The sequence below is a fragment of the Hippoglossus hippoglossus genome, chromosome 15 (genome assembly GCF_009819705.1).
Source record: "Hippoglossus hippoglossus isolate fHipHip1 chromosome 15, fHipHip1.pri, whole genome shotgun sequence".
Lineage (NCBI taxonomy): Eukaryota > Metazoa > Chordata > Actinopteri > Pleuronectiformes > Pleuronectidae > Hippoglossus > Hippoglossus hippoglossus.
The window spans coordinates 20,712,994-20,736,725 of NC_047165.1; the positions used below are offsets into that span (position 1 = coordinate 20,712,994).

Consider the following 23,732-nt stretch of genomic DNA (forward strand, 5'->3'; position numbering starts at 1 on the left):
ATCCAATCACAGCTGAATAGCATCTGGACGAGCGGCTGAGTGCTGACAGGAGCCAATTTACCTCTTCTCGACTTTCCATGAAGTCTGTCTGGCAGCCTGTCCCTCTGTACAGTATCATTATATACAGATTGTGTTATAGTCATCTAGGGTAGCCTTGCACTTTTACAGCAACACCCTGCTTCAGTTTATATACACATGCAAGCACTGACATCTGAGATAGGTGAGCAAGAAACAACATTTTTTCATAGATTTCAGTGACCCAGAAATCTGTTCTGGGGATGTTCAAACCTCCTCTGACCTCTCAACTCTGCTCACCCCCACAATCCCTAATTTCTGATCCTCCATCTTCAGTCGTTTCCTCAATGTGGTTGAGCCTCCAGATCACTGCTCCCTAGATAAACCCTAAGTCTACATCTATCTCCTTAGACCGTCTGATTAGCACTACGTCACTGAAAGGGGAAGTAATCCCAGTCTGGGCCCAGGAATAGAGCCCTGGGTGGGGACAGGCCACAGGAGAGATGCTCAAGAGCCACGGTGCATGTGTCCCTGGGTAATCCCTTCTTAAATAGCTCTTGGGCAGGGAAAGAGGGAGGAAGCTGGGTCAGGGGACGTTATACCGTGGGAGAAACACTGGACAGTGTCCTGCTGGACACACCACACCGGCTGGAACAGGAGAGGGATTCACAGACAGAGACTTGTTGGACTGTAAGAGGACAGTTCATCGACCAGGATGAACTTTGCTGCCCAATTTTTCTACTCGAGGTACTTGAGCGAGCGACTTGAGAGGTTGTACTCACCTAGACCTGCAATTACAGACAGCGAGGAGAATGACCCCTTCTGGCAGAGGTGGGAAATCACAACATGCACTCTAACCTCTCCCTACCCAGATCAACCCTGTAGTCAAAGATTTACTTTCTGCCCTGCGTTTGGAGGTAGGTCTAACTTCAGTCCCTTTGTCATCCATTACTTCCATTTCTCCTCTTCGTCTACTTTGTTTACAGCCTGTACCCGAAGTAACCACACCCTCAAATCTTCAGTTTCTTCATCTGCCACATATTTCTCACCTTTACAGCAAAAGGAAATCAACAAAACCAACCACTTGTCCAAATGTGGCTGCTGTGGTCATCAATTATATGAATTCCTTTTGGCAATCGTCTTTCTCCCGAAACGGTTTTCCCCCAAACCTCTCTTACTCCATCTAGGTCCCCAGCAGGAAGTGCCTCCTCCATCTTCTATCTCCCCATCTTTGTAGTTCCTCCTCCTCCTTGGTTTGTTTTATTAGAACTTCTCTCAGAGGAGAAATAATCTTGTTCCATGCCCTGGAAGACTTGCTCCTTCACCTGGTCCTCTACCATGTTGTCCTCTTTGTTCCCGGGTAATTATGACAGATTTAGAGAAAGACCCAGAGAAATCAAAAGTTATTGTTGTAATAAAGGGATAAAGTGTTGAAGAGTAATTTTAGTACGACACTGTACCTCTGCTTAGTGCGAAATTAAAATGACATCACATCCAGGGTCAAACAGAGGTTGTGAGTACTTGCTCTGTTTGTCTGCATGGAACAACATGATTATTGGGATTCAACACATCACAACAATTTTGGGCAACATCTTCGATCACAACAGACAAATGAAAGAAAGTCAATTTTCAGGGTCTTTGCTCTTCGTATCCAAACCCTTCAGGCGCTACTTATGGTATCTGAAAAGGCTAAAACAAACCGGATAAAACCTGAATGACAGAGTGAAACAGAATAGCACTTACAGTGATGCAACACCAACAATCGGGGTCACACAGTGCTAGGGGGCAATTTCTTTTCCCAAATGAACATTGATTCAGTTGGAAAAGGAAGCGGCACAAGCAGCCGGTTCGGGCATTTAGTCTTTAAAAGACGCTGAGATGGTGCAATGATGAAAGCTTGGTGGGCTGAAACGTCTCCTTTGCTTTTTTGCATGTCCTTACTTGTCGTTCTGTTATACCATTTTAAATTATAAGAGCCTATTTTTACTGTCTCAGCTCTTTGTCTCCTCTTTTTGATGCTTCGTTCACTCGCTGTCATGTTGCTCTTTTACCTCTTTGATCTTGTTTTTCAACTGCTTTTGAACCACGCACCCAAATCACAGGTGCAGCCTTGGGCTTTTCTACTCACAGTCGTGTTAAGAGCACATTCTGTGGCTGAATAATGGACTGAGAGAGACGGACAAGTGGGCCAGAGGGCATTAATGGACCCAGGGGATGAGGTGAAAGGTTATGGCGATGTTTATGGCAGATCATTGTTGTATAAATAGACTGGGATGTTCTGTGTGGAGCTCCAGCAGCACTGAGGAGAATTCCGAGGTTGTTTGAGAAAGCTGCTCCACCTGGTGGCCTTTTCATCTTATTTTAGCATCCCATAGGCTCACTGCAGCACTTTCCTCCCCGACTTCTTCTTTATTTTACTATCCTCTGTCAAAAGGTTGCTCAGCTCCATGTGGACTGCTGCACGTCTGTCAGCTGCAACTTTTTACTTACACTGTGGATCCAAATACAACTGGCCTGGCTCCACCAACAACCTTATTCAAAGTTTCAAACTTAGCTGTTAACCATTTGTGATCTGCTTTAGTGGCTAAGTGACAAGGTTAATCTCCAATGGGTGTAATCCTATTATTATATTTCTACTGCGTAGAGGCCTTTTGTTCAACTACGTGGTTAGAGAAACAACCAAAAGACAGAAGAAAGGAATCTTATGTTTAATCTGGTTTTGAGCAAAGTCATTTGAGAAATGAAAGTTGATTCTGTAGATTCAGGAAGAAATTGAACCTTTTTTAAATGAATTATTCTGCTTCATTTTATACAATGTCCATTTACAGAGTGGTTATAAATCACCCTGTCCTGGCTTTGGGCCTACGTTACCACTTTTTAACGCTTGTGTCCCTGGAAAAGAGAAGCTGAACGACCCAATGAATCATAAATTGACTAATAGATGTAATCTGTCACAGTGAGTGGAAGCTGGGTTGACATGAAAGGTGAATCAATTCATCTTATGTGAAGGATTGGGGTGGTGTGTGGGCACGTGCATGTACCACCAGGGTCGAGGTCAGTTTAATTACATTTTGCCCAGTTCTGGAAATATATCTAGATTTTTTTAAACTGTAGAAAGACAAGAGGCTGGTGGTTCTAACAGTGAGTTCTGAAATGTAGTTTCAGAGCATAATTAAATTTGTAAATTAGTGAATCATTAAAAAACGTGTGTATGTGTGTGTTTGGATTGCAGATTATGGTTCCTAGAAACTCCAACATTGTATATTTCTACATTGATTACACAACTGATGGGCTGTGTGGCAGAGGCTGCGTGAAGACATCTTCAAAGTCTGGATCATATCCATATAAATAAGTTGGAATTGTTAGAATAACTTAAAAAATACTTCAATGGGTAACACACAAATTTAAATAATTGTGTTAAACTTGAATTTAAAAAGCTAAATTGATAGAATTGTTAACTTCAGTTTGAAACAACTTAATTGTAATTTTGGTGAAAGAAAAAATGGAAGTTGAACGAATAGCAACTAAAATGAGGGAGAGATAATTGGTTCATAAGCCAGGGGGAAATAAAATGATGAAAATATAACATAATATGTGTCAAACATTTATTCAAAATGAAGATTTTATTAAAAACTATTATTTGTTAACTGACCTAGATAAACTTTTTTGAGTTGAGTTAAGTGGAGTCTCCCCCCGTCTCTCTACTCAGATCTGCTTGTGTTCCGATGTTTCTCTCTCTGTGAATGTTATTAATATTAATGTTTTGAACTAAAATACTCATATGCTCTCTGTGTAGAAACACTGGGGATTACTGAAGTTTTTCTTATACATTCTACTAAAGCTGCAGTCATTTCTAGTGAACCGTGTGTCTTTATGCACACACACACACACACACACACACACACACACACCTGGTTAAGCAATATCTAGTCTAACTTTTTCATTGTGGAATTTTTAGCTTTCAACGACTGTTCCTTCCATTAGGTTGTAAATATCAACAGTAAACCAGTTATAAATTGGTAATTCAACATAGCACATATTACCACTTTATGTCTTCTTACTGGGATATAATGCTTGTTGTTATATGAGTTTGTTGTAGAAAACTTGTGGTTAAAAACAATTACTGACTATAATAACTAATTTGAAAAGTTGTGCATATACGGCATTTAGAACAATGACCTGAGCACTGTTCAAGAAGGTATTTCTATCATTTTCACACCATCCATGTTTGTTTATATCTTCTTGATTGGTAAACTGAAAATCACATCTTAGATACTGGAGCTTCCCAACGTGACCATAAACACACAACTGCAGAATACAGTTAAAAACATTTTATTTAGCATGCATTAGCTTGAAACAAAAACATACGTTTAGGTTCTACAAAACCACACATGTAGTTCATCATTGTGGATTCATGATATAAGGAAAGTACCAAGTACTTGGAAGTTGATTTTTGCATTGAAAATAAAGACATCATGTTTTAAAATGAGTCGTGTGAACTCTGAGTTCCCAGATCTTATTGTGAGAACAGTTTCCCAGGATTCAAGATGTCTAGTTTGTAAAAGCGTTAGGCTAGAAAAGTAATCATTTACCTCCCTTCTATTCTAATCTAAAATGTCTAGTCAGGGGAAAATTAAACATTTGTCTTTCCCTTTATCACCCAGAGAGGAGCTGCGTCTGGGCCCCAGTCATCCCGGTGCCTCTCACAAATGTGGCCCCGTCAGTAATGGCACCGCAAGCCGCAGACTCACCCTCATTGAACCAGAGCGGCTGAAGGACTTTGGTGAGGAGGAGCTTTTCAATGGGGATGTGAAGGTCAATTACACCAAGGAGGTGGGGGCTCCTGAGATCAAACTCCAGGAGCCACCAAAAACCAGAAGAGTCAGCGAGTTCCGCGTCGTCCCCAGACCTCCCGTCCATTACCTCCGCTTTGAGGACATCAGTGCGGCCGCGTTCAAGATCCAGTCAGGGATCCAGAAGACGCCCTGCACGGTACGCTAGCATAGCATGACCAGAAAATATACAGTCATTTGGTGGAAAAGAAAGAAGTGGGTGGCCTCTGTTACATATTCCTACATAAATTTATAGTAAACGTAATTCGAATTTGATTTAATTTAAATGATAATAAAGAATCTGTATTTGTCAAATGGAAAATGGACAACAAAAGCTAGGTTATTTTGATTTATGGATGTTATTAAAGCAAACAGGAAACGATAAGCCTCACTTTCCTTAGTTTTTCCAGTCTGTGGTGTCAGTTTACAGAGAAGTCAAAACTTAAGTGTCACATCGACATACTGCAAGTATTTAGATCCATTGCCACAACTCTTTAAATGTAGCTCACATACCTCCCATTGCTCTTGATCCTCTTTGACATGTTTCTACACCTTGACCGGAGTCCACCTGTGGTGAAGTCCGCTGACGACATGATTTGACAAGACACACGTCTGTCTGTTCATGGTCTCACAGTTGAACATGTTTATCAGAGTAAAAACCAGAGCAAGAGGAGGAAGGAGCAGCCTTTTTTGAATAAAAAGGTTGCCAGGAGAACGTTGGCCTCCACAATTCTCAAAGTGGTTGAGTGTGGGACTCTTTGTGGAGCTGCTGTCTGACCAACCTGAGCAGCCAGGGGAGGGGCCTCAGTAACAGAGGCGACTAACAACCTGATGTTCAGAGCTCCTGTTTATGTTCCAGCCTATAGACTTATTCAATGATCATTTAACCATCAACAACGTAAATATTTTAGTTACTAACAAAAAAAAGGTGATTAAAAAAACACAACTATTTGGAAAAACCTTTGGTTCAGTTCAGTCCAACCCGGCTGAAAGAGACACACAGTCGGGTGATATAGAGCTTTTTCTCACATCCTGAAAAGGTTATTTGATCTAGAACTTTGTTTCAGTTTCAGTCAGACTTGGGCTGCATTTATTTTGATTAGTTTTTTAATATGAGCTGTGTTTTTGTCATGAGTATTATATTACCTCAGGGTAAATGACCCACGTTGACTGCAAGAGTCCGTTTTAAACATTTTGAAGACAAGTTCTTGACAAAAAAGGTCTCACCAGAGTTTGCTTTTGAAAAATATTAATTCCAGCTACAGCAGCTATGAGAACAGCTACCACCAGACCCTTTGTGTAAAATAACCTGGTGGCACTGTAGCTAGATTTCATTCGTTTGTACTGTGTCACGGCTGTGAGCAGCTTTGAAAATGGCCTTGTGAGCTCGGGGGAATAACAGCCTTCGGGTTTAATATAATTTAACCAGGTTTACTCGTCTGAATCACATTGTGACGGGTTGTGTGGCTGTTTAATAGTTTGTTTGACCTTGAAGACAACCCACCCTCACACTGTGTGAGAGAGAGAGAGAGAGAGTCTTAACATATATTGATCTTTTTTTATTCTGTTTAAATCTCTATAACTGTATTTATTTACTCATTCCACATTTATGCACTTTTGTATGTTTCTAATGACAGTGATGTTCATTATTACTTTGCATGTTTGCTTTTTACTCATGTTCTTCTCTAAAATGACATAGTGAGAACACAGCTCGATAGCAAGTTTCCTCAATTTACATCCGTTTATATTGTATTTGAGTTTACATGGAGAATAATTAGATAAGTAAATTTCCACAGAAAATGTAAATTGTTATATGAAACTAGAGAACATTCCTACACCAAGGGGTCCCCATAATTCAATCAAGCTGCACCAGACACATTTATTGATATCAATACCCTAAACATGTCATAATTCATCAAGATCCAGGAATTATTGCCAGGTGACCATGCAAAACAAAGAAACAAACCAAAAACACTATCTCACAATGTTAAAGAAGTGATCAGAAGTGACCCTTTATCCAGACCTACACCAGAATTTAATGGGGACTTTCTAGACCCATATCCCGTTCTTGCACCAAGTGTTTTTCACATATTCCTGCTGAAAAACAAACTGACAAGGGGGAAACACAATCTTCTTGGGGGAGGTAATGAACAGGGTAGATAACAGGGTTAGTTGTTTTTGTCCAGATGTGGCCCACATCCCAAAAGCCCCTCATCTGGCCCACATACTGCATGGAATGACACTTGGGCGCTCCGATCCTGTTTGCCAGATCTGGTCCACAAGTCATGTCATCCAAAGGTGCCAAAATGTGGCCCGAATTTGTTTTGGATATTAATGCCATATTCACCATTTACCACATACAGGCCACTCTAAACCAGAAAGGCCCACATTTGTTATGGGATATTGGGGCCTCATTTCTTATTTTACAAGTAGGCCACTTGCATCCATTATGTCCAGACTTGCCACAAGAAGGCCAGAAGTGCTGCATCATGGCCTGAGGTGGCCCACATCCGTATATGCTCTCTGGGATGAACCCACGGTGCAGTAGAATTCACTCCTTAGATCAAACACTGCTCTAAGAATGCTGCTTCTTTGTGTGTACAGTACTCCAGACTGTCCAAACAGTACGGGATGGAGATCTACCTGAAGAAGGAGCACCTGCACTACACAGGCTCTGTGAAGGAGAGAGGAGTGCTCTACCTGCTCAACTCCCTCACTCAGGCAAGTGTGTGTGTGTGTGTGTGTGTGTGTGTGTGTGTGTGTGTGTGTGTGTGTGTGTGTGTGTGTGTGTGTGTGTGTGTGTGTGTGTGTGTGTGTGTGTGTGTGTGTGTGTGTGTGTGTGTGTGTGTGTGTGTCTGTGTGTGTGTCTCTGTGTCAGATGATGATCCCCCTCGGTCAGGTCACAGCTAGTGTGATCTACTCTCTGTGTGTTCGTGCAGACGTACCACTGCTGAGTGGAGCTTTAATGCACAAGGAGCGTGGGAATGTGTACACTGTACAGTTCTGTATGTGCACGAGGAAGTAAGTGTAATTTCTCTCAGACAAATGAGACAAGTTGTTTAAATGAGATGTTGTTTGAGTTCATTTAACTGCACAGATTGCAAAATATGTTGAGATAATTATTTTATTTATTTAATAATATATAATAATATTTGTTTTAAATTAGAGTTGCTTCAGATTGCCCCGAAAACCCTCTGAGGAAAGTGGTACAGATAATCGATGGATGGTTAGTCTCAGTTGCTGTCGAGGTCAAGTTGTGATGGACTGAGCACAGAAGAAGAAAATGACTCCTGCTCACAGCTTGTGTCCTCTTCAGTAAAGCCATGTGGAGATCTTCTTTGTGACAGGAAGCTTCAGGGATTATAGGAGAAGTTTTGAGAAACTCTATGACAATATTGGCTCAAGACAAACGCTCTCACAACTTGAAATAAATGAGTTATGTTGCTGTTATGAATTCACTTGTGATTCGTTATCTATAAGCAGTTATTGATGGTGTTGGAAAGTCTCATTTGGCTCATTTGAGGTAAAAAATGAGCCATGATAATGAAGTTAAAGAAATTCTTCCAGGCTCAATGCATCATATTGTGGTACTGTGGAGGAAATCTGTGATGTGTGGAGAACGATGTATATTTTTATACTTTGGAAGGAAAAATATAAGAACAAATATATTTTAGTTTGTATAAAGTTATGTACTCCAGCTCCCCCTGTGACCCTCAAAGGAGAAGTGGTAAGAATGATGGATGGGTGGATGGAGTTATTCATATTTAGCCATGCATACATACTTGTAAGACTCTATCAAGTCTGTGTTGATGTCCGTGCAGGAGCAGCAGAGGAAGGGTGTGATCGTGGCCACTGACTGTAACTTCTCCATGGCCGTGGCTCACCATGCAGTGGAGCTGAAGATCCCGGTGTTCGTCATCATGCCGTCGTGCTGCTCCTCACCTCGCCTCAGGCTCTACAGAGACTACGGCGCCATGGTCATCTCCTACGGCAGCACGGGCCACGACTCCCAGAACCACGCCAGCCATCTGGCCAAAGAGAACAGATACCTCTATATGGAAGAGTAAGTCCCACTAATATGAAGTATCTGTAAAAACTGCTGCACTAACAGCAACACTGATAATGGTTTAAAATTCATAGTCTCACATTTATATCTCTCTGTTTTGAATGGAATCAGATCAAAAGTTTATTTACAACTTGCTGACATGTTGTTCAGGGTTGGTGCATGACAGTGGCACAGTGGGCTGTGGGTGAATTATAGGCCGGTGCATAATTGAGCACAACCAGAATAAACTGGAACAAATCTTTGTACATTACGTTTAATTTCACTATAGCTTTTATAATCTACTTTTCACCTGCATCATGCAACCTTAATGTGACATATTTCAGATCCTCCTCTTTCATGGGAGACATGTTGACTTGTCTGGGCAGAAAACAGCTCAGAAGTAACTATTGACATGAAATCTTTTCCCAGCCTCGTAAGTGGGTTAACACCGTGTCCATGTAATCACTCTTGTGCTTTTCCTGTAATCACATGTGAAAATGTTGAGTGGGGAGATTGTGGAAGTAACGTTTGATGTCTGATCACAGCGGAGAGAAATGGAGACTGTATTTATGAGAAAGTAAAATGTAGGAATCCTTTGTTGTGCCGATCATCAGCTCTGCATTTCTCATCTCATCAGTTCTTCCTCTCGTTCTCCCTCTTTCTGACGTGCAGAGATGAAAGTGCAGCGTACCTGGCAGGACTGGGAACTGTGGGCATGGAAATCTATGAACAAGTGCCCAAACTGGACGCGGTGATTGTTCCTGCAGCTGGACAGTACGGTCTGCTGGCCGGCACCGCCGCCGCCATCAAACATCTCAACTCACAAATTCTTGTCATAGTAAGTTGATGCAGTTTGATTTGAGAGATTTACGGAAGCAGAATTTATAAACACATCACTGTTTCACTAGGCCTACCTAGTTGTTGCCTCTGTCTCACATCGGTTTTGTGTATTAAATGAGGTCACATCTCATTAAACCTCATTTCTTATTGCAAAGATGAGATTTCTACCTGCACCTACATCTCTCTGATGATCCAAGTGCTTTTTGATGATGCTTTGATGGATAAATGCATTATTCCATGTTCCACTTTCTACCCACACCTGTTATTATTTACACCAGAGGAACAGGACAGCCCTCTTAAAATATCTGTGCACAATAAGACAATCAAATTCACTGTGAAGTTGAATCCAGTAGTCGGGATAATGCAACATAGAAGATGATTGTAGTGACCAGTTCTCATAGATGAGCATGTTGTCATTGGAGTGATCATACAACTGTTTGACATGTATTAATGTTGATATTAAAATAAGGAACATGTAATAACAGTGGTCAGAGTACATCAAATACCTGCACGACAAGGTGAATCCAAATTAAATGACACTCATAAGTATCAGTCCCATAAACATGCCTGATTTTCTTCGTCACGATTCATGAATTATTCTCCAAGAAATCAAGGATAAGGTTGAAAAAACGTCCTATCTCCCAATGTAAAAGAAAGTGGACCCACACTGGATCCTTCCACCAGGTTTCATGGTAATCTGTCTGGCAGTTTTTAAACGATCCTGCTAAAGATCAAACATGCAGATAATGAAAAGATGACCTCCTTACTGGAGGTAAATATTTCACATTTAATGTCTTGAATCTGATGAACATAATGAGACTGGACATTTTGAAGTCTAGCAAATAAAGGCCTGAGATAGAGTTTCAGTCAGTTCAGGACAAATCTAGTGAGTGTCCCATCAGGCCCTGCTGAATCTGGTAATACCATTAAATGAAGGAGAACATGGTAAACACTATATATCTGTTAAACATTTGTATGTATATAGTATGTATGTATGTGTATGTATGTATGTATATATATATATATATCTGTCATGTATATAGCTCTAGTGTAAAACCAGCTGTATCCTCCCTCCACAGGGAATTGAACCAGAAGGTTTCCCTCTGCTGTTACAATCTCTGAAAACAGACAGTCCAGTCAAGGACATGCACAGCTATCCCAACAAGAAGCTCTACGGAGGTGAGACCAGAACAAAGATGTGTTGTATCATGTGAACAGTGATCATTATCTGCACAGTGTTCCTGTTGGAAGCCTCTTAGTTTCCCTCCTGCAGTAACTGAACTTACATGTTGATCTTCTGTGTGTCCACAGATCTCGTGGAGCGTTCGCTCGGTGAAAACACCTTCCACATGGCAAAGAAACTGGTAAATAAAGTCATCACTGTCAGGTAACGCTTCATCACAACATGTTTACCCTTGACAGAATTTGTGTAGAAGAGATTCACTGTGTGATTTATGATTTTCTGCTATGATCCATCTCAACCTTTTGCCTGTTGAAGTATTTACAGCAGTATTTTTGGACATAAATTGACTCTGGACTGACATTTCTTCATGAGATGTAATGTAACTTATTTGTCAAGGTCGACCTTTTCTTCTTCCTTCGCCCTCTGACTCACAGTGAGGAGGACTCTCTGGTGGCGATGCTGCGGTTCCAGGAGTTTGAACGCTCCACTGTGGACACTGAGGGAGCCATGGGACTGGCTGCCATCTTGGCCGGACAACTGCCAGAACTTAAAGGAAAAAAGTAGGGCAGACTAGTTCATATTAGTGTATAATATTAATATAATGTTATAATACTAAGAGGACCGAGGCCAACATTAGATAAGCTCTCCTGTTCATATTTACTGACCTAAGTTGTCTTTTGTTCATTACACAGATCTTTTTGAAATGATGTAAAAACCCTGTGTATCATTTTTAGTATCTCTCACTATGAGAGCAAAGACATTTTCCTTCTTTCCTGTGAAGGTGTCATTTCGCCAGAACAGTGATTTCAGCAGAGCTGCAGATAAAGGATGACTCCCCCTCCTCTGTGTTTGTGCTGCAGGGTGGCTGTGGTGGTGAGCAGTGCCAACATGGAGCTGGAGCTGGTGAGGCAGTGTGTGGACCGAGCCCTGGTGCTGGACGAGCGGGTCAGTAAGTTCTCAGTGCAGCTGGGCGAGTGGCCGGGAGACATGGCCAAGCTTCTGGACGTCCTGTCCAGAGCAGATGTCAGGTAGAGTCAACACCCGTCCATTCACAGATCTTTGGTTCTGTTGCTGCATAATTCCAACCTGTACGTTTGATGTCCCTTGATGCTCCCTCAGGTTGTTGGACGTCTGCCATCGGAGACACGGTGACAAGTCCGATCTCTTCAATGCAAAGGTAGGCGACTAATCTCTCCCCTCATTATTCTTCCTCCTCCACTCCAGTTCCCTCACCTACATTTCCTTCATTACCATGGAACTCTGGGCTTTGAAATCCTGAGGCTACAGCCACACTGTTAGTGAGCTAAAATGCAAATAAATTTAAATAATGTTGTTTTTTAAAGCTGCTCTCGTATAATATGCATTTGCAAGAACCTTGCTTACATAACAAGAAATATTCCTAACACCTTTTAATAAGGCACCCTTAAAACTTAAGGTTTGATAATAATCAAACACTATTTTTTTTTTAATTTACTAATACTTCATGGATTATGTTGCCAGATTGTGGAATGTATCTTTCTATGTGCAATCATTTGCTTTTTCTATATTTTCTTTATATTGCATGTTCACTTATTACTTTTTACTATCCTGTCTGCTGCTGTAACACAACAAATGTCCCTGTTGTGGGACTAATAAAGAATTATCTTAAATCAATTTATCAATTACAATGTCACTCAGTAGAGCTCATTCCTCCACCAAGGCCCAATAGTCCCCTTAAATTCAATCAAGCTGCACCAAATGTCAGACACTCATTTTCATCAAGATCCAGGAATTGTTCTCTGGAAATCAGTAAACATTATTTATTAAACATTAATAAAGGTAGCATAAGTTTTATGTAGGGTGATGTGTTCATCAACCCAAACATTTAAGTAATTTCGTCTGAACAAAAACGAATTCTTCCCTTTAAAGAATTAAATTTAGTTGTAAAGTTCAATTTCGCTCTAGAATCTTATCTCCCTTGAAACAAAAGTGGAGACAGATTCATTCTGATGCAAATAAACTAGATTTATTAATTCATGAACCCAGTTTTCTCTGTGGATACTAGAATGGCCTTGACTTACCTTCATGGAACCATTAAATTGCATTGGAAACAAATAGAATTGTCTCATTATCTTGTGGCTCTGCGTTGTTACCTCGGCCGTCCACACTGACAAATTGGCTTTATTCACCAGCGGTGTCAGAAGGTGAGAAGTGCTGCGTAATTACCTGGCAACACTCTCGCTGCCCTACTTCTGGTGTGTGTGAGTGACATCAGAGAGCTAACTGTGTGTGTGTGTGTGTGTGTTCACAGGTGGAGTGTGTGGTGGAGACCAGGGATAAGACACAGAGCGCTCAGCTGCGTAAGATGCTGACTGAGCGCTACCCTTCTATATGCTGGCTGGACCGGTGATCACAACATCACAAACTATATTCGTGATAGAAAAGGACATGACATAAGATCACTTGCAAACACATCCCGTAACAAACACTACCGTCATTGTTGAACTGTGTTAAATAAAACAATAAGAAAATGGCTGATCAGCAAACCTAATACAAGAAGCCTTGAGATTATAGCGAATATTATCCATCCTGCTTTTATTATTACTGCTGCTGCTTTGTGCTTTCTGCACCGTGTGACTAGAATAAAGCTCTCAACATTAATCATGAGTATAAATCATGCACTGATGATGCAGGCTGATAACACTCCCTAAAAGAGCAGCATCAAAAAAAATCTATTTTCCAAACCCATATTCTTTTTAAACTGTTGTACATATTTATTTATACTGTCTTGACGTGGTATATAGTGTCAATCCAAGTAAACATGTTAATGATAAATAAAACTAGACAAACTCCACAACCCGCTGTGATTCTTTGGTGATGGGGGGGTGAAAGCAAAGGGAAAACCTGGACTTTTTTGGGTAGCATCAGTACAGAGAATCTACCGTGAGACACAGGATGTGAGAGTATACGCCATTTCTATACTATCAATCCCTGATTAATGGCTGGAGACAGCTCTAGACTGGGCTGTTTAAGAAGGGCTAATGCTCTTAAGTTCATAAGCAGAGGACATCGTGACCCCATGCTATGGCCTCAGCCTCAGTCAGACAACGTCACACTGTACGTGTGTGTGTGACACACGTACATCGTAGCCATCTGCTGGAAGTGGAACCATGGATCTAAATATGATTGTGTCATTTAACAGGGGTTATTGTAGTGATGAAGAGAGAATAATCACTTCACATTCACTCTTGCTGAAACATTTCAAAGGCAATTAGCTGAATTGCCATGAAATTCACACACGTACAGTGTTGTGCTCGGATAATGAAACCATAAACTGTATATAAAGATGGACAACATTTCTCCACTTCCTCCCACTGTCAAGAAATGAAGCCAAAATATCCCAGATACAAACGCTACACGCTCTCGACCAATCGTGAGTCAGCCTCAGCTATCAATCATGATGTATCATCCTGTTTTTATATCATCAAATAACCAATTAAAATCAAACTTTCTGGAACAATAAACTTGAACATACATCAGTGTAATTAGTACTAAAAAGAAAATTATAAAAAACATCTTTGAGAAAACTTCCTTAGTGTATTTTGACTTTTTGGTTTGGTCCATGTCCCATCAACTAACATGGAGAAGGCAGGATTTATGATCTATACTGCAGTCAACCACCAGGTGGTGATTGAGACACTTTGGCTTCACTTCAGGGGAGCATTCATGTTGTCCATCTTTATAGACAGGCTATGGGCCAGACAGATAACTAGCTTACTCCTTAGTTGATTATTACGCTGCATCAAAGTGAGGAGAGAGTAGTTTTAGTTGTGTTAGCATTAGCCAGCTCCTGTTGGCCTGAGCTACCACTACAAAGACTTCCTGCTCCTCAGAGTCATGTGTCTTTACCAGGGGAACATTTACTAACTAGCAGCTGCAGTTCATATGGTGCCTTCGAATAGTCCATTTGGATCAGGAAGGTTCTTAACTGAGTGAAATGACTTGGAGGAATTTCAGCGGCCGCCATAAAAAGAACTGTTTGAATTCTCTAAATGATGAGGAAAGGAGCTTCAGTGCTTCCTAACTTATCTCCTTTAGCAGTGGAAGCAGACACATGCTGCATGAAAGGAAAGGAGAAAGTGCTGCCCCACAATTAATTGCGGCTGCAACTTTTAAAGCAAAAAAACTCATAGTTGCACCTGGACACATTAAATTAAATATAAAATAGAGAACTGCTGTCGTCATCTTGATATAAACCAAGACAGCAGCAAAGGGGATTATAAAAACGATGCTGCGACTTTTCCCCTCTCACGCCACCATCAGGTTAACAAACTGACCAGCTTAACAAAGTGTGAACTTAACAAAGTGTGAACTGTATACCTTATATCAGTGTTTAAGCTTTGCCATTGGGAGCACTTCTGCAAGCACGGCTTTGGAATCCTAGTATTGTGTTAGGGTTAATTCTTCAGTAAAATTAATAAAATACAGTGAAGTATTCTGAACACATTGAGTAAAAAAAACTCAGCAAAAACACATTTCAAGTAGTTTGTCAGTTGACTTTTAATTTTGCAGTGTTAATATTGAGAACTTAATTAAAAACAAAGCACCTTGGTATAAGGAATGTGAATTTTCATGCAGCAGCTCTTGTTTCTGTTCTGAGGCTGGTGGCACTAACCATCTGCAGCCAACCTATCCAACCTGATGTTCATAACAGCAGCTGAGAAAATATCCCTAATACCACCATCCATCCAGGCTGTAAACAACATGAGTGTACAAAGAAAATGTATTTAAAGATTCTTCTCGTATTGCACTAAATATAAAATCTCTGAATATCCATCTAAGGAAGACTCATCAAGAAAATCTCTGATGATTAAATAGGCTCTGGTAATAACGTGATCAGTAAAAACTATTAAAAATATTATTTGTATGGTACCATGTTAAGAAAATCTATGGAATGAAAAGTCAGTCCATCATGTTATCACAAGAAAGTGAGAACTATTCGCAGCATATTCATCAAAGTTAGATCTCCACTTCAAAACTTAAGTGTTAACACTAAAGAAGGCTCAGAAGGCTTGTCCCCCTCTGCAAGATTTCATTTCGCAGAGAAAGGACAGGGAGGAAGAAGAAGAGGCACAAGGAAGTAACCGGCTTGTTAAATTCAGCATATGCAGTGTTATCCTGTCGGCTCCTGCTGCTGCTGCTGCTTTCAGTTCTGTTTGGGACGCTCTGGGTCGTACTTGAGGAGCAGGCCGAGGGAGGCGAAGCCAAACAGGAAGGTCTGAATGAACCACAGGCAGCGAGTGGCTGGGTTGTGGATACCTTTGTTGCTGCAGGGATGTGGAGAAGAAATGATTTACTTAAATCAATGAAACTTTATTTGCTTAGCACCTGTCATACAGGGTGGTGCAGTTCAACGTGCTCTTCACAATTAACTGGTGAGCCAAGAACATATCGTATCAAACATACAAATGTGGATAATGAAATACCAATGAATAGGTTTTAAAAGCTAAAATAACAAAAAGTAAAATAAATGGAAGAAAAAAAGTAGATAAACTGAGATAAAAAATATAGTTATATATTAACAGGTAAAATGTTAAAAACAAATAAAAACGTAGATGTAAAAAAAATGTCTATAAATATTACTCAATCAAAACCCTAGATGGACATAATAATCTCATTTTTACACTCACATGATAAGAAATATCAAATATCATCCAGAATAATGAATTGACACAAAATAGTGTTATTCTAGTAAAAACACGAGAGGCAGCTGCTGTTTGTTGATACTGACATGGTGTGAACTTTAGCAGAGGCCCAGTTTAATCATAGAAGTTTGAGGGGCAGCCAGTTTATTAAAAACCTTTAAATCACACTGCCATCTAGTGGACAAAAAGGTTCTGGTCATTCTTACCTGCACATCCTGAGAGCAACAATGGCCTCGAGGACATGAATAGCCCAGGCTGCCAACCACCTGTAACAGACAAACCCGAGTTCAACTCCACAGACCCTTTATTCATCATGTTTATAAATTACCCTCCTGCACAGTTGAGAAACACCAGCATTGAATTAACAGGAGTCACATGACAAACCTAAACGATCAACCACTTCACATGTTTCCCACCACAAAAGACTCAACGACTTCCTCTTCACCCATCCTCATTAAACACTGCTGTGCATCACATGACTTTGACCACAGTGAAACATCATCATGTGATTGTCGTCTTTAACACTCTGCCGGTGGAAGAGTCAACAATGAGCTCACAACCAGTGGTAACGATCTGTTAACGGTGAAGAGCAGTAAGGCTCGAGTCGATGAAACTGTGTACTTCAGCCTCTGTGAGTTTAGTTTGCATCATGTGACAGTCACTGATGCTGCTCAAGAAAATCTGAGGAAGTGATTGTCTTTATTTTAATGAGGGACATCTTTACATTTCTGCAGAGCTAATGAGAGCAACAGAATTCGTGTCGACCACATCACACTCTTCAGAGAAGGAAAGGTGTAACCGGGATTATTCACTGTGTAGAATATAATGCATGTTCTATATATAGTGAAAGCTTCATCACTCACCCTTTGTACATAATGTTTGCATAATTATCCACAAGGTGTTTGCAGAAGCTGCCGAATACACCAAGGCTCTCAAATGGGATTTGTTCTGGTACAAACACGGTGCACTGCAAAACACAAGACATGGTACATCAGCATCAAACCATGTTAACATTAACTATAAATAACATATAAAACATACATGTGTGCTGTGCATTTTGAGAGAAAAACCTTTAAAAATCTAAGTGCGAGTCATTTTGTAAGCACACATCTGCCTGTTTAACGCTCTGACACAAGACCTACACAGAGCTCCTCTATGTCAGACTTGTCTCCTGAAGGGATTTGAAGGGACTGTATTCATGCACCATTTCATCAGGACTTTTTGTGGTGATAATTTAGCAATAATCTGACCTGCATTTCATGGCAGACAGCTGACTCTGCGGTGCCCCAGTGGTTGTGGTCCATTTAGATTTTAATATTGGAACGTCCACGCTTAGCTGATGATAACTATCATCTGTCTCTTTAGAGAGTAAGTGGTTGTCTCCGTTTTGGAAAGAAACCCAGTGACACTCATGAGCTTTACAGCTGCTTGGATAATACATTCAGCCACTGTATGTGCAGCAAAGGGCAGCCTTGTTGTGAGAAATGTAATATTAATTAATCTTTTACAGTTCTGGAGGAGGATTAGTTCTGCATCATGTTGGGTTTTTTGGCGAGACTTAGTTTTTAAGTTTTATAATGTGAATTCAAACTGAAAACCACTGAAATCAATATTTTTATGTGGACATCAATCTGATTTATTTGTATATTACATTTTTCACCATCAATTTTCTGTGTCAATGCCTGCCAGATTCATATAAATGTAATTTCAGCCCAACTCGGCCAGATTTCCCAACTTTTTCCAACTCATGTGACCGATTTTCTTCAATAATTTTCATGTGGGGAAATTGAACTTGCAAAGTCCAATAGCTCTACTTCAATAGTTTGTGTTTATACATTTTTCAAAGTTTGTCCCTCAGAGCTAAGTTTCTTTTTTTTCATACATTTTTCTTTGCTTGTGTGAACTCAGCCTCACCAGCTGCTTATTTGTCTCAGGATTGGGTTGAAATTTGTACTAAGTTTCCAAGAATCCTTGAGGATAATTTGCAACATGCATTAGTGATGCTGAACGTTTTTACAGTAGACCGATTCATAAAAGTAAATACTTTTAGAACCAAATTATAAAAAAAAAAAAATGTACATCAAAACTAGATTTTCATTTTTCGTGCAGCAAAATATTGATTCTGGGTAATAATATAAAGTTCTGTCACATCTTGAAGTTATTTGGTGCCACAGATCACAATGAACAGCTTTAGAGGTGAAAACCCTACCAAGAAATTTCGACTGTAGGTTTTGCAAAAGATTATTTTATTGCCTTGAAATTTCCTTTGTGAGAAAGTTGCAAGGTACCATTCATTTAATAGATGTTTACACGTGAATGTTTTTAAGAACCAGGAGGTCTTAAGTGAGTGAGTATGAAAAATACCCCTAAATATAAGACTGAGCAATATACAAAACACACGTAATATTCTTCAGCACAAAGAAACATAAGAGTCAAACACACATGGTTACATACAACAAACCATGAATCACAGGGAAGTCCAACAAACATGTTGCATTGTGTCATGCTGCTATTGTCCTCCTCTGTCCAACAGTGTCATGTCAGGTATGTGTCCATGGACTATAGATGGTGGATGAGACAAAGGGCTTTTGTTGGAAGGGCCCAGAGTCTGCAGGTCATCTATGGTTAAACTGTCATACACACGTCGGAACACTGAACTACGATGTTTTTCACTTATTACAACATGTAACATATTTAACCAGGTTGTATTAGTGTTTGGTGTTTGTCTAAACAACTGGACACGTGGCGAGTGGTGGTGAACGTTAAAACCAGCCTGTACACGATAAATAACCATTTATGTGGACAATTCACCTTTCATCCTTTTACATGTTTTCATACAACACATTCAGGACGACTCCAAAGACATTTTACAAATATATTTTCTTAGGCATTCGTTTTTATTGACCAGCTACAAATACATTAGTAAAAGACTAATCTTGATCCATCCCTTCCCCTAAACTACAGGCCGATATCTCAGCTGCCTTTTATTTCAAAGATTTTAGAGAAGGTTGTTGCCAAAGAGCTCACTGCTGCCTTGTCTGTCAATAACATCTTTGATAAATTCCAGTCTGGTGTCCATCAGAAACATTCCACTGAAACGGCTCTGCTCAGAGTCTCCAATGATATCATGATGTCTGCTGATGTGGGTGAATGTTCTGTATTGGTTGAAGCGTATGATACTGTGGATCATATTATCCTGATCGAAAGGCTCAGGCAGTGGGTGGGTGTTGCTGGGAGCGCCCTGGGCTGGTTCTCCTCCTATTTATCTTACAGGCGTTTTTTTCATGTGTCAATTGATTCCTACATGTCAGAAACGGCTGCTCTCTCCTGATGTGTGCATCAGGGTTCTGTCTTAGGTTCTTTATTATTTGCATTTTATTTACCTCCCTTGGGCCATATTATTAACCATTTAAAAGGCATCTCATACCATCGCTACGCAAACTGTCTGACTGCCATAAAGTATTGGATTGCCAACAACTCTTTACAGTTGAACACAAATAAGACTGAGGTTCTTGTCGTAGCCCCAGACAGCATCGCCCCAGTGGTTACTCACGGTAATAACTCCCATTCTCTAGCTGTACAGTCTAATCTCTGAAATCATGGGCGTCATATTTGATCAGGCTATATATTTTGACCAGCATATCAAGACACACATTGCATGGTCCGGCCCCTGAATACATCTCTGACCTGCTCCAATCACCAGGAGGTCACTCAGGTCTTCGGATCAGTGCCCACAGGTTTTCCCTCGCACTCGCCTGAGAACTCTCTTCCTATGAAAATATGTCCTGCAGTCTCTGTTGTCTTCTTTTCAAACTTACCTTTGTGTCACCTTGTTATGTCTAGTGTCTGGGATTTAGTTTTGGCTCTATATTCATTTTTAATATCTCGGTGCTATATAAAATGAACTTTACTTACATTAGCCACAACCATGTCCCAATATTTACTGACTACGTGTTAGCTTTACGGTCCCCGAGGATATTTAGAGAGGAAACCGTTTCCAGCTTAAGTAAATAGTTACCACTGATAAACTGCTGTTATCATATTTTAAAACGCTGCTGTTTTCTTTTATAAGACATTCATTAGCTAGTGTTGGCTCACTACAGTGGACCACAGTGGACAGCCAAGTTGTCCAGTGGACTTTGTACAAGTGTGTTTGACCTGAATGGCTCCAGATAAGATTCAACATAAACCACAGAGACCCTGTCGATGCAAAAACATTATTAGCAAGTGTTGAGTGGAAGTAAAGAAAAACATGGAGCTGAATGTCCCCAGAAATCAGGAAAGTAGGAAAATATGACGTAACAGAGAAACTCGACCCGGAGGACATTTTGCGCAACACAACACGTTGGCGTCTGAAAAGGAAATGAAAATCACTCAATCTGCCTTCATTCCGCATTTCTTCCATTGTCCTCGTTTGAGTTGACTTACGGTGAAATAGGACATCGCGAGTGTCACCGAGACGATCCAGAACATGCTGGTTCTTTTGAAATAATCGCCTCCATCACTTGTCGCCATGTCTGCTGCTGTCAGTGGCTGCTCTGCTCTGATCCCGCTCCCTAATGCGACCGTGTGGAAACCGCGGCGAGGAGTCAGACAGCAGGGTGTGTTCTGTCCGTTTATTCATGGACTCTTACATGAGTGGAAATCCCCACTCAACTGGCTTCACTCGTTTTCTTGATATTTACGATGCATGTAACATATTAAACATTAGCCGACAGCGACACAACCTGGCTCCAGTGCTTCCCTCTTGTGGCTCTTTGCTGGGCCTGCCTCCTGCAGCTGTGACAATGTGGAGGCTCCAATGTGACAGAGGAAAAACTAAACAAATGGGTGCGTGACGAAAAGAAACAAATACGGACATGTAATTACAAGTAAATATGAGGATAGTAAGGAAACTACGTGAGTTACATAAAGTGGGCCAATTGTGATTAATGACACCTACTGCCAGTTTCCAAATGCTCAAACAAGTGTCTGTTTTTCTTTTCTGAAACACATCTGGAGCTGTTTTACTACACAACTTATTATAGTATAGCCACATATGTAAAACAACAAACCATTGTGCTATGTGTTCCCCAGTTTGAGCACAGGCTAACTAAAGTCATAATGTGGCATGGACACTAGTGTGAAGATATGAATTTAGACTTTTTTCTATTACTTCTTAGATACATACGTACCCATACAGTGTGTTTGAACTCTTCCCAAAGACTGCATGACATAGGTTTATTTAGGATAAGGTGGTGTGGAGATGCATAACTGAGAACAGGATGTGGAAAGGACAATATATCACCGACTGTTTGAGTTTTATTTAAAAAAAACTTTTTATTGGAAACTGATGAATATTGTCACTAATAAAATAAAATATTACATTTATTCGCTATGTATCAACAGAAGCAATTTTATTCATTTGGGTTTCTTACAATTAGTTTTATGACAATATGACCACCTCTCGCCATGTAATTTAGTATAATTGAAAATATTGTCTATTTCAAGTGAAAGGCATATTTTATCAGTCAAAAATACCAAATATGATCAAAATGATTATAAAAAATATCCAAACTGTGGCCTCTAAGTTATTTTGTTCGTGCAAGATGTGAGTCTCTGACAATCACAGACGACAGCCTCACTGTTTTCCTGTTCGGAGGATTATACTCTTAAATTAACATGAAGCGATAAGCTGATCACATGGCATTTTGCTTATCTAACTTACACATCTCTACAGAGCCGAGACAAAACTAAAATAAGCTCTTCACAGGGATTTTGCATCAGCTGAAAGGCTGCGGGCTGCAGCAGTGTTAGCTTTTATCACTCGACCATTGTATGTAAACTTGGCCAAGGCAACTATTTGATCTGCTGAAACGGTGCATTGATAAGAGTCTTTCTATATTATCTTATTATCAGACTAATTTTAGATAGTGAAATATTTGGTGTACGTATTTTTTTATATATTAATATCCAGGATTAATTCAAATCTTTACTATGTGACAATTCCTGTTGGCACAATAATTCACATGATGTGTGAGGATTCGGATAAAGCACGGGGAGAGTTGCTGGACTTTCAGGAGCCGTCTCCACACCCATTGATTATCCTGGTTGTCCAGATAAAGATAAAAAGAAATGGTTGGAGCATCAGATAACTCTGCTAGACTTCAAGCTGCACTGTGTTGTAATGCACATAATAACACTGTAAATCTGTTGCAACACTTTGCCCCGTGCTGGCTGTTTGACTTCTGCCTCTCTATGTTTGCATTTACATTTCCAATGCATTTGACATAAAACTGGAGCTCAGAGATTATTATTACAGATCAACACTACATTGTGGATATTGTATGTTGCATGTGTAAAAACAGATAAAAGACGACTTTTCATTTAGCTAATCACATGTTTTTTGTCTGGCAGCACGTCAGAAGAGAAAAATTGGACATATTTAGGTTAAAGGTCACAGCGTTTGCAAACAGCTCGGCCATGGCCTGGACATGTCAAGCCATGTGACAAGCTTGACACTCACTGTGATGCGTCCATTGGCTGAAATGAGGCCGTGGGACGGAGTAGCTGTCCAATTAATCACTGAATAATTAGCCAGCTTTGTTTTTCTCCTGGTGATTGTGGGGAGCTACTCTGCACATGAAAAGACAACCGGAGCCGCTGATAGGCTTCAGCTCAGCTATTTTGTGTTCTAGCTGAAGTGTGTGAGTTAAATATTTCTCTGAGGCTTTTGTTGGTTAATCAATGTTCAACAGTTTACAAAGCCGCCCGTGTTTGTGTTTGACACTGATCAGATGACCACCAGGAATTTAAATTAAAGGGAAGCTTTGAAATATTAAAAAATAAGTCTCTAGTCATTCGTTTTAACCTCACATTTTATATTTGAAAACATCTTTGTCATTAAAAAGGTTACTGTAATAATAATAATAATAATAAGGAATTAATGATAATTCATGAAAAAAAATATTGATTTAATATTGAATTAAAAATAAAATAATTACTATAATAAGATACGTCAATGGCAAACTACTTGTTAACCAACACAGAACCTCGTGATTCAAATAATCAATCAGACTTTATATATCACTTTCATACAAATAAAATGTAACACAAAGGGTTTTACATAAAAACAACCTCCCCAAAGTACACAT

General features: G+C 40.1%; 2 protein-coding genes across 2 annotated transcripts; one reads left to right on the forward strand and one right to left on the reverse strand.

Annotated features, from left to right (window-relative positions):
- Positions 1–688: 688 nt before the first annotated feature.
- On the forward strand, positions 689–13,739 carry LOC117775405 (L-threo-3-hydroxyaspartate ammonia-lyase). Its single transcript, XM_034608513.1, has 11 exons — positions 689–846; positions 4,680–5,007; positions 7,452–7,568; positions 8,669–8,910; positions 9,565–9,730; positions 10,812–10,911; positions 11,044–11,119; positions 11,350–11,475; positions 11,776–11,943; positions 12,035–12,092; positions 13,206–13,739. The coding sequence occupies exons 1-11, from the start codon at positions 731–733 to the stop codon at positions 13,302–13,304; spliced, it is 1,596 nt and encodes a 531-aa protein (XP_034464404.1). The 5' UTR covers positions 689–730; the 3' UTR covers positions 13,305–13,739.
- A 1,697-nt stretch (positions 13,740–15,436) lies between these two features.
- tmem254 (transmembrane protein 254) lies at positions 15,437–21,182 on the reverse strand. Its single transcript, XM_034609300.1, has 4 exons — positions 21,028–21,182; positions 17,463–17,566; positions 16,806–16,865; positions 15,437–16,221 (listed from the first exon to the last, which is right to left on the reverse strand). The coding sequence occupies exons 1-4, from the start codon at positions 21,112–21,114 to the stop codon at positions 16,101–16,103; spliced, it is 372 nt and encodes a 123-aa protein (XP_034465191.1). The 5' UTR covers positions 21,115–21,182; the 3' UTR covers positions 15,437–16,100.
- Positions 21,183–23,732: the final 2,550 nt, after the last annotated feature.

What these genes read in the sequence shown, in the direction of transcription:
- tmem254 (XM_034609300.1), bottom strand. Translation starts at nt 21,114, where the DNA reads ATGGCGACAAGTGATGGAGGCGATTATTTCAAAAGAACCAGCATGTTC. An exon ending in TCGCGATGTCCTATTTCACC is followed by an intron (nt 17,567 to 21,027) that starts GTAAGTCAACTC and finishes TGTGTTTTGCAG; the next exon opens with TGCACCGTGTTTGTACCAGA. An exon ending in GCAAACATTATGTACAAAGG is followed by an intron (nt 16,866 to 17,462) that starts GTGAGTGATGAA and finishes TGTCTGTTACAG; the next exon opens with GTGGTTGGCAGCCTGGGCTA.
- LOC117775405 (XM_034608513.1), top strand. Translation starts at nt 731, where the DNA reads ATGAACTTTGCTGCCCAATTTTTCTACTCGAGGTACTTGAGCGAGCGA. An exon ending in TCCAGAAGACGCCCTGCACG is followed by an intron (nt 5,008 to 7,451) that starts GTACGCTAGCAT and finishes TTGTGTGTACAG; the next exon opens with TACTCCAGACTGTCCAAACA. An exon ending in ACTCACAAATTCTTGTCATA is followed by an intron (nt 9,731 to 10,811) that starts GTAAGTTGATGC and finishes CTCCCTCCACAG; the next exon opens with GGAATTGAACCAGAAGGTTT.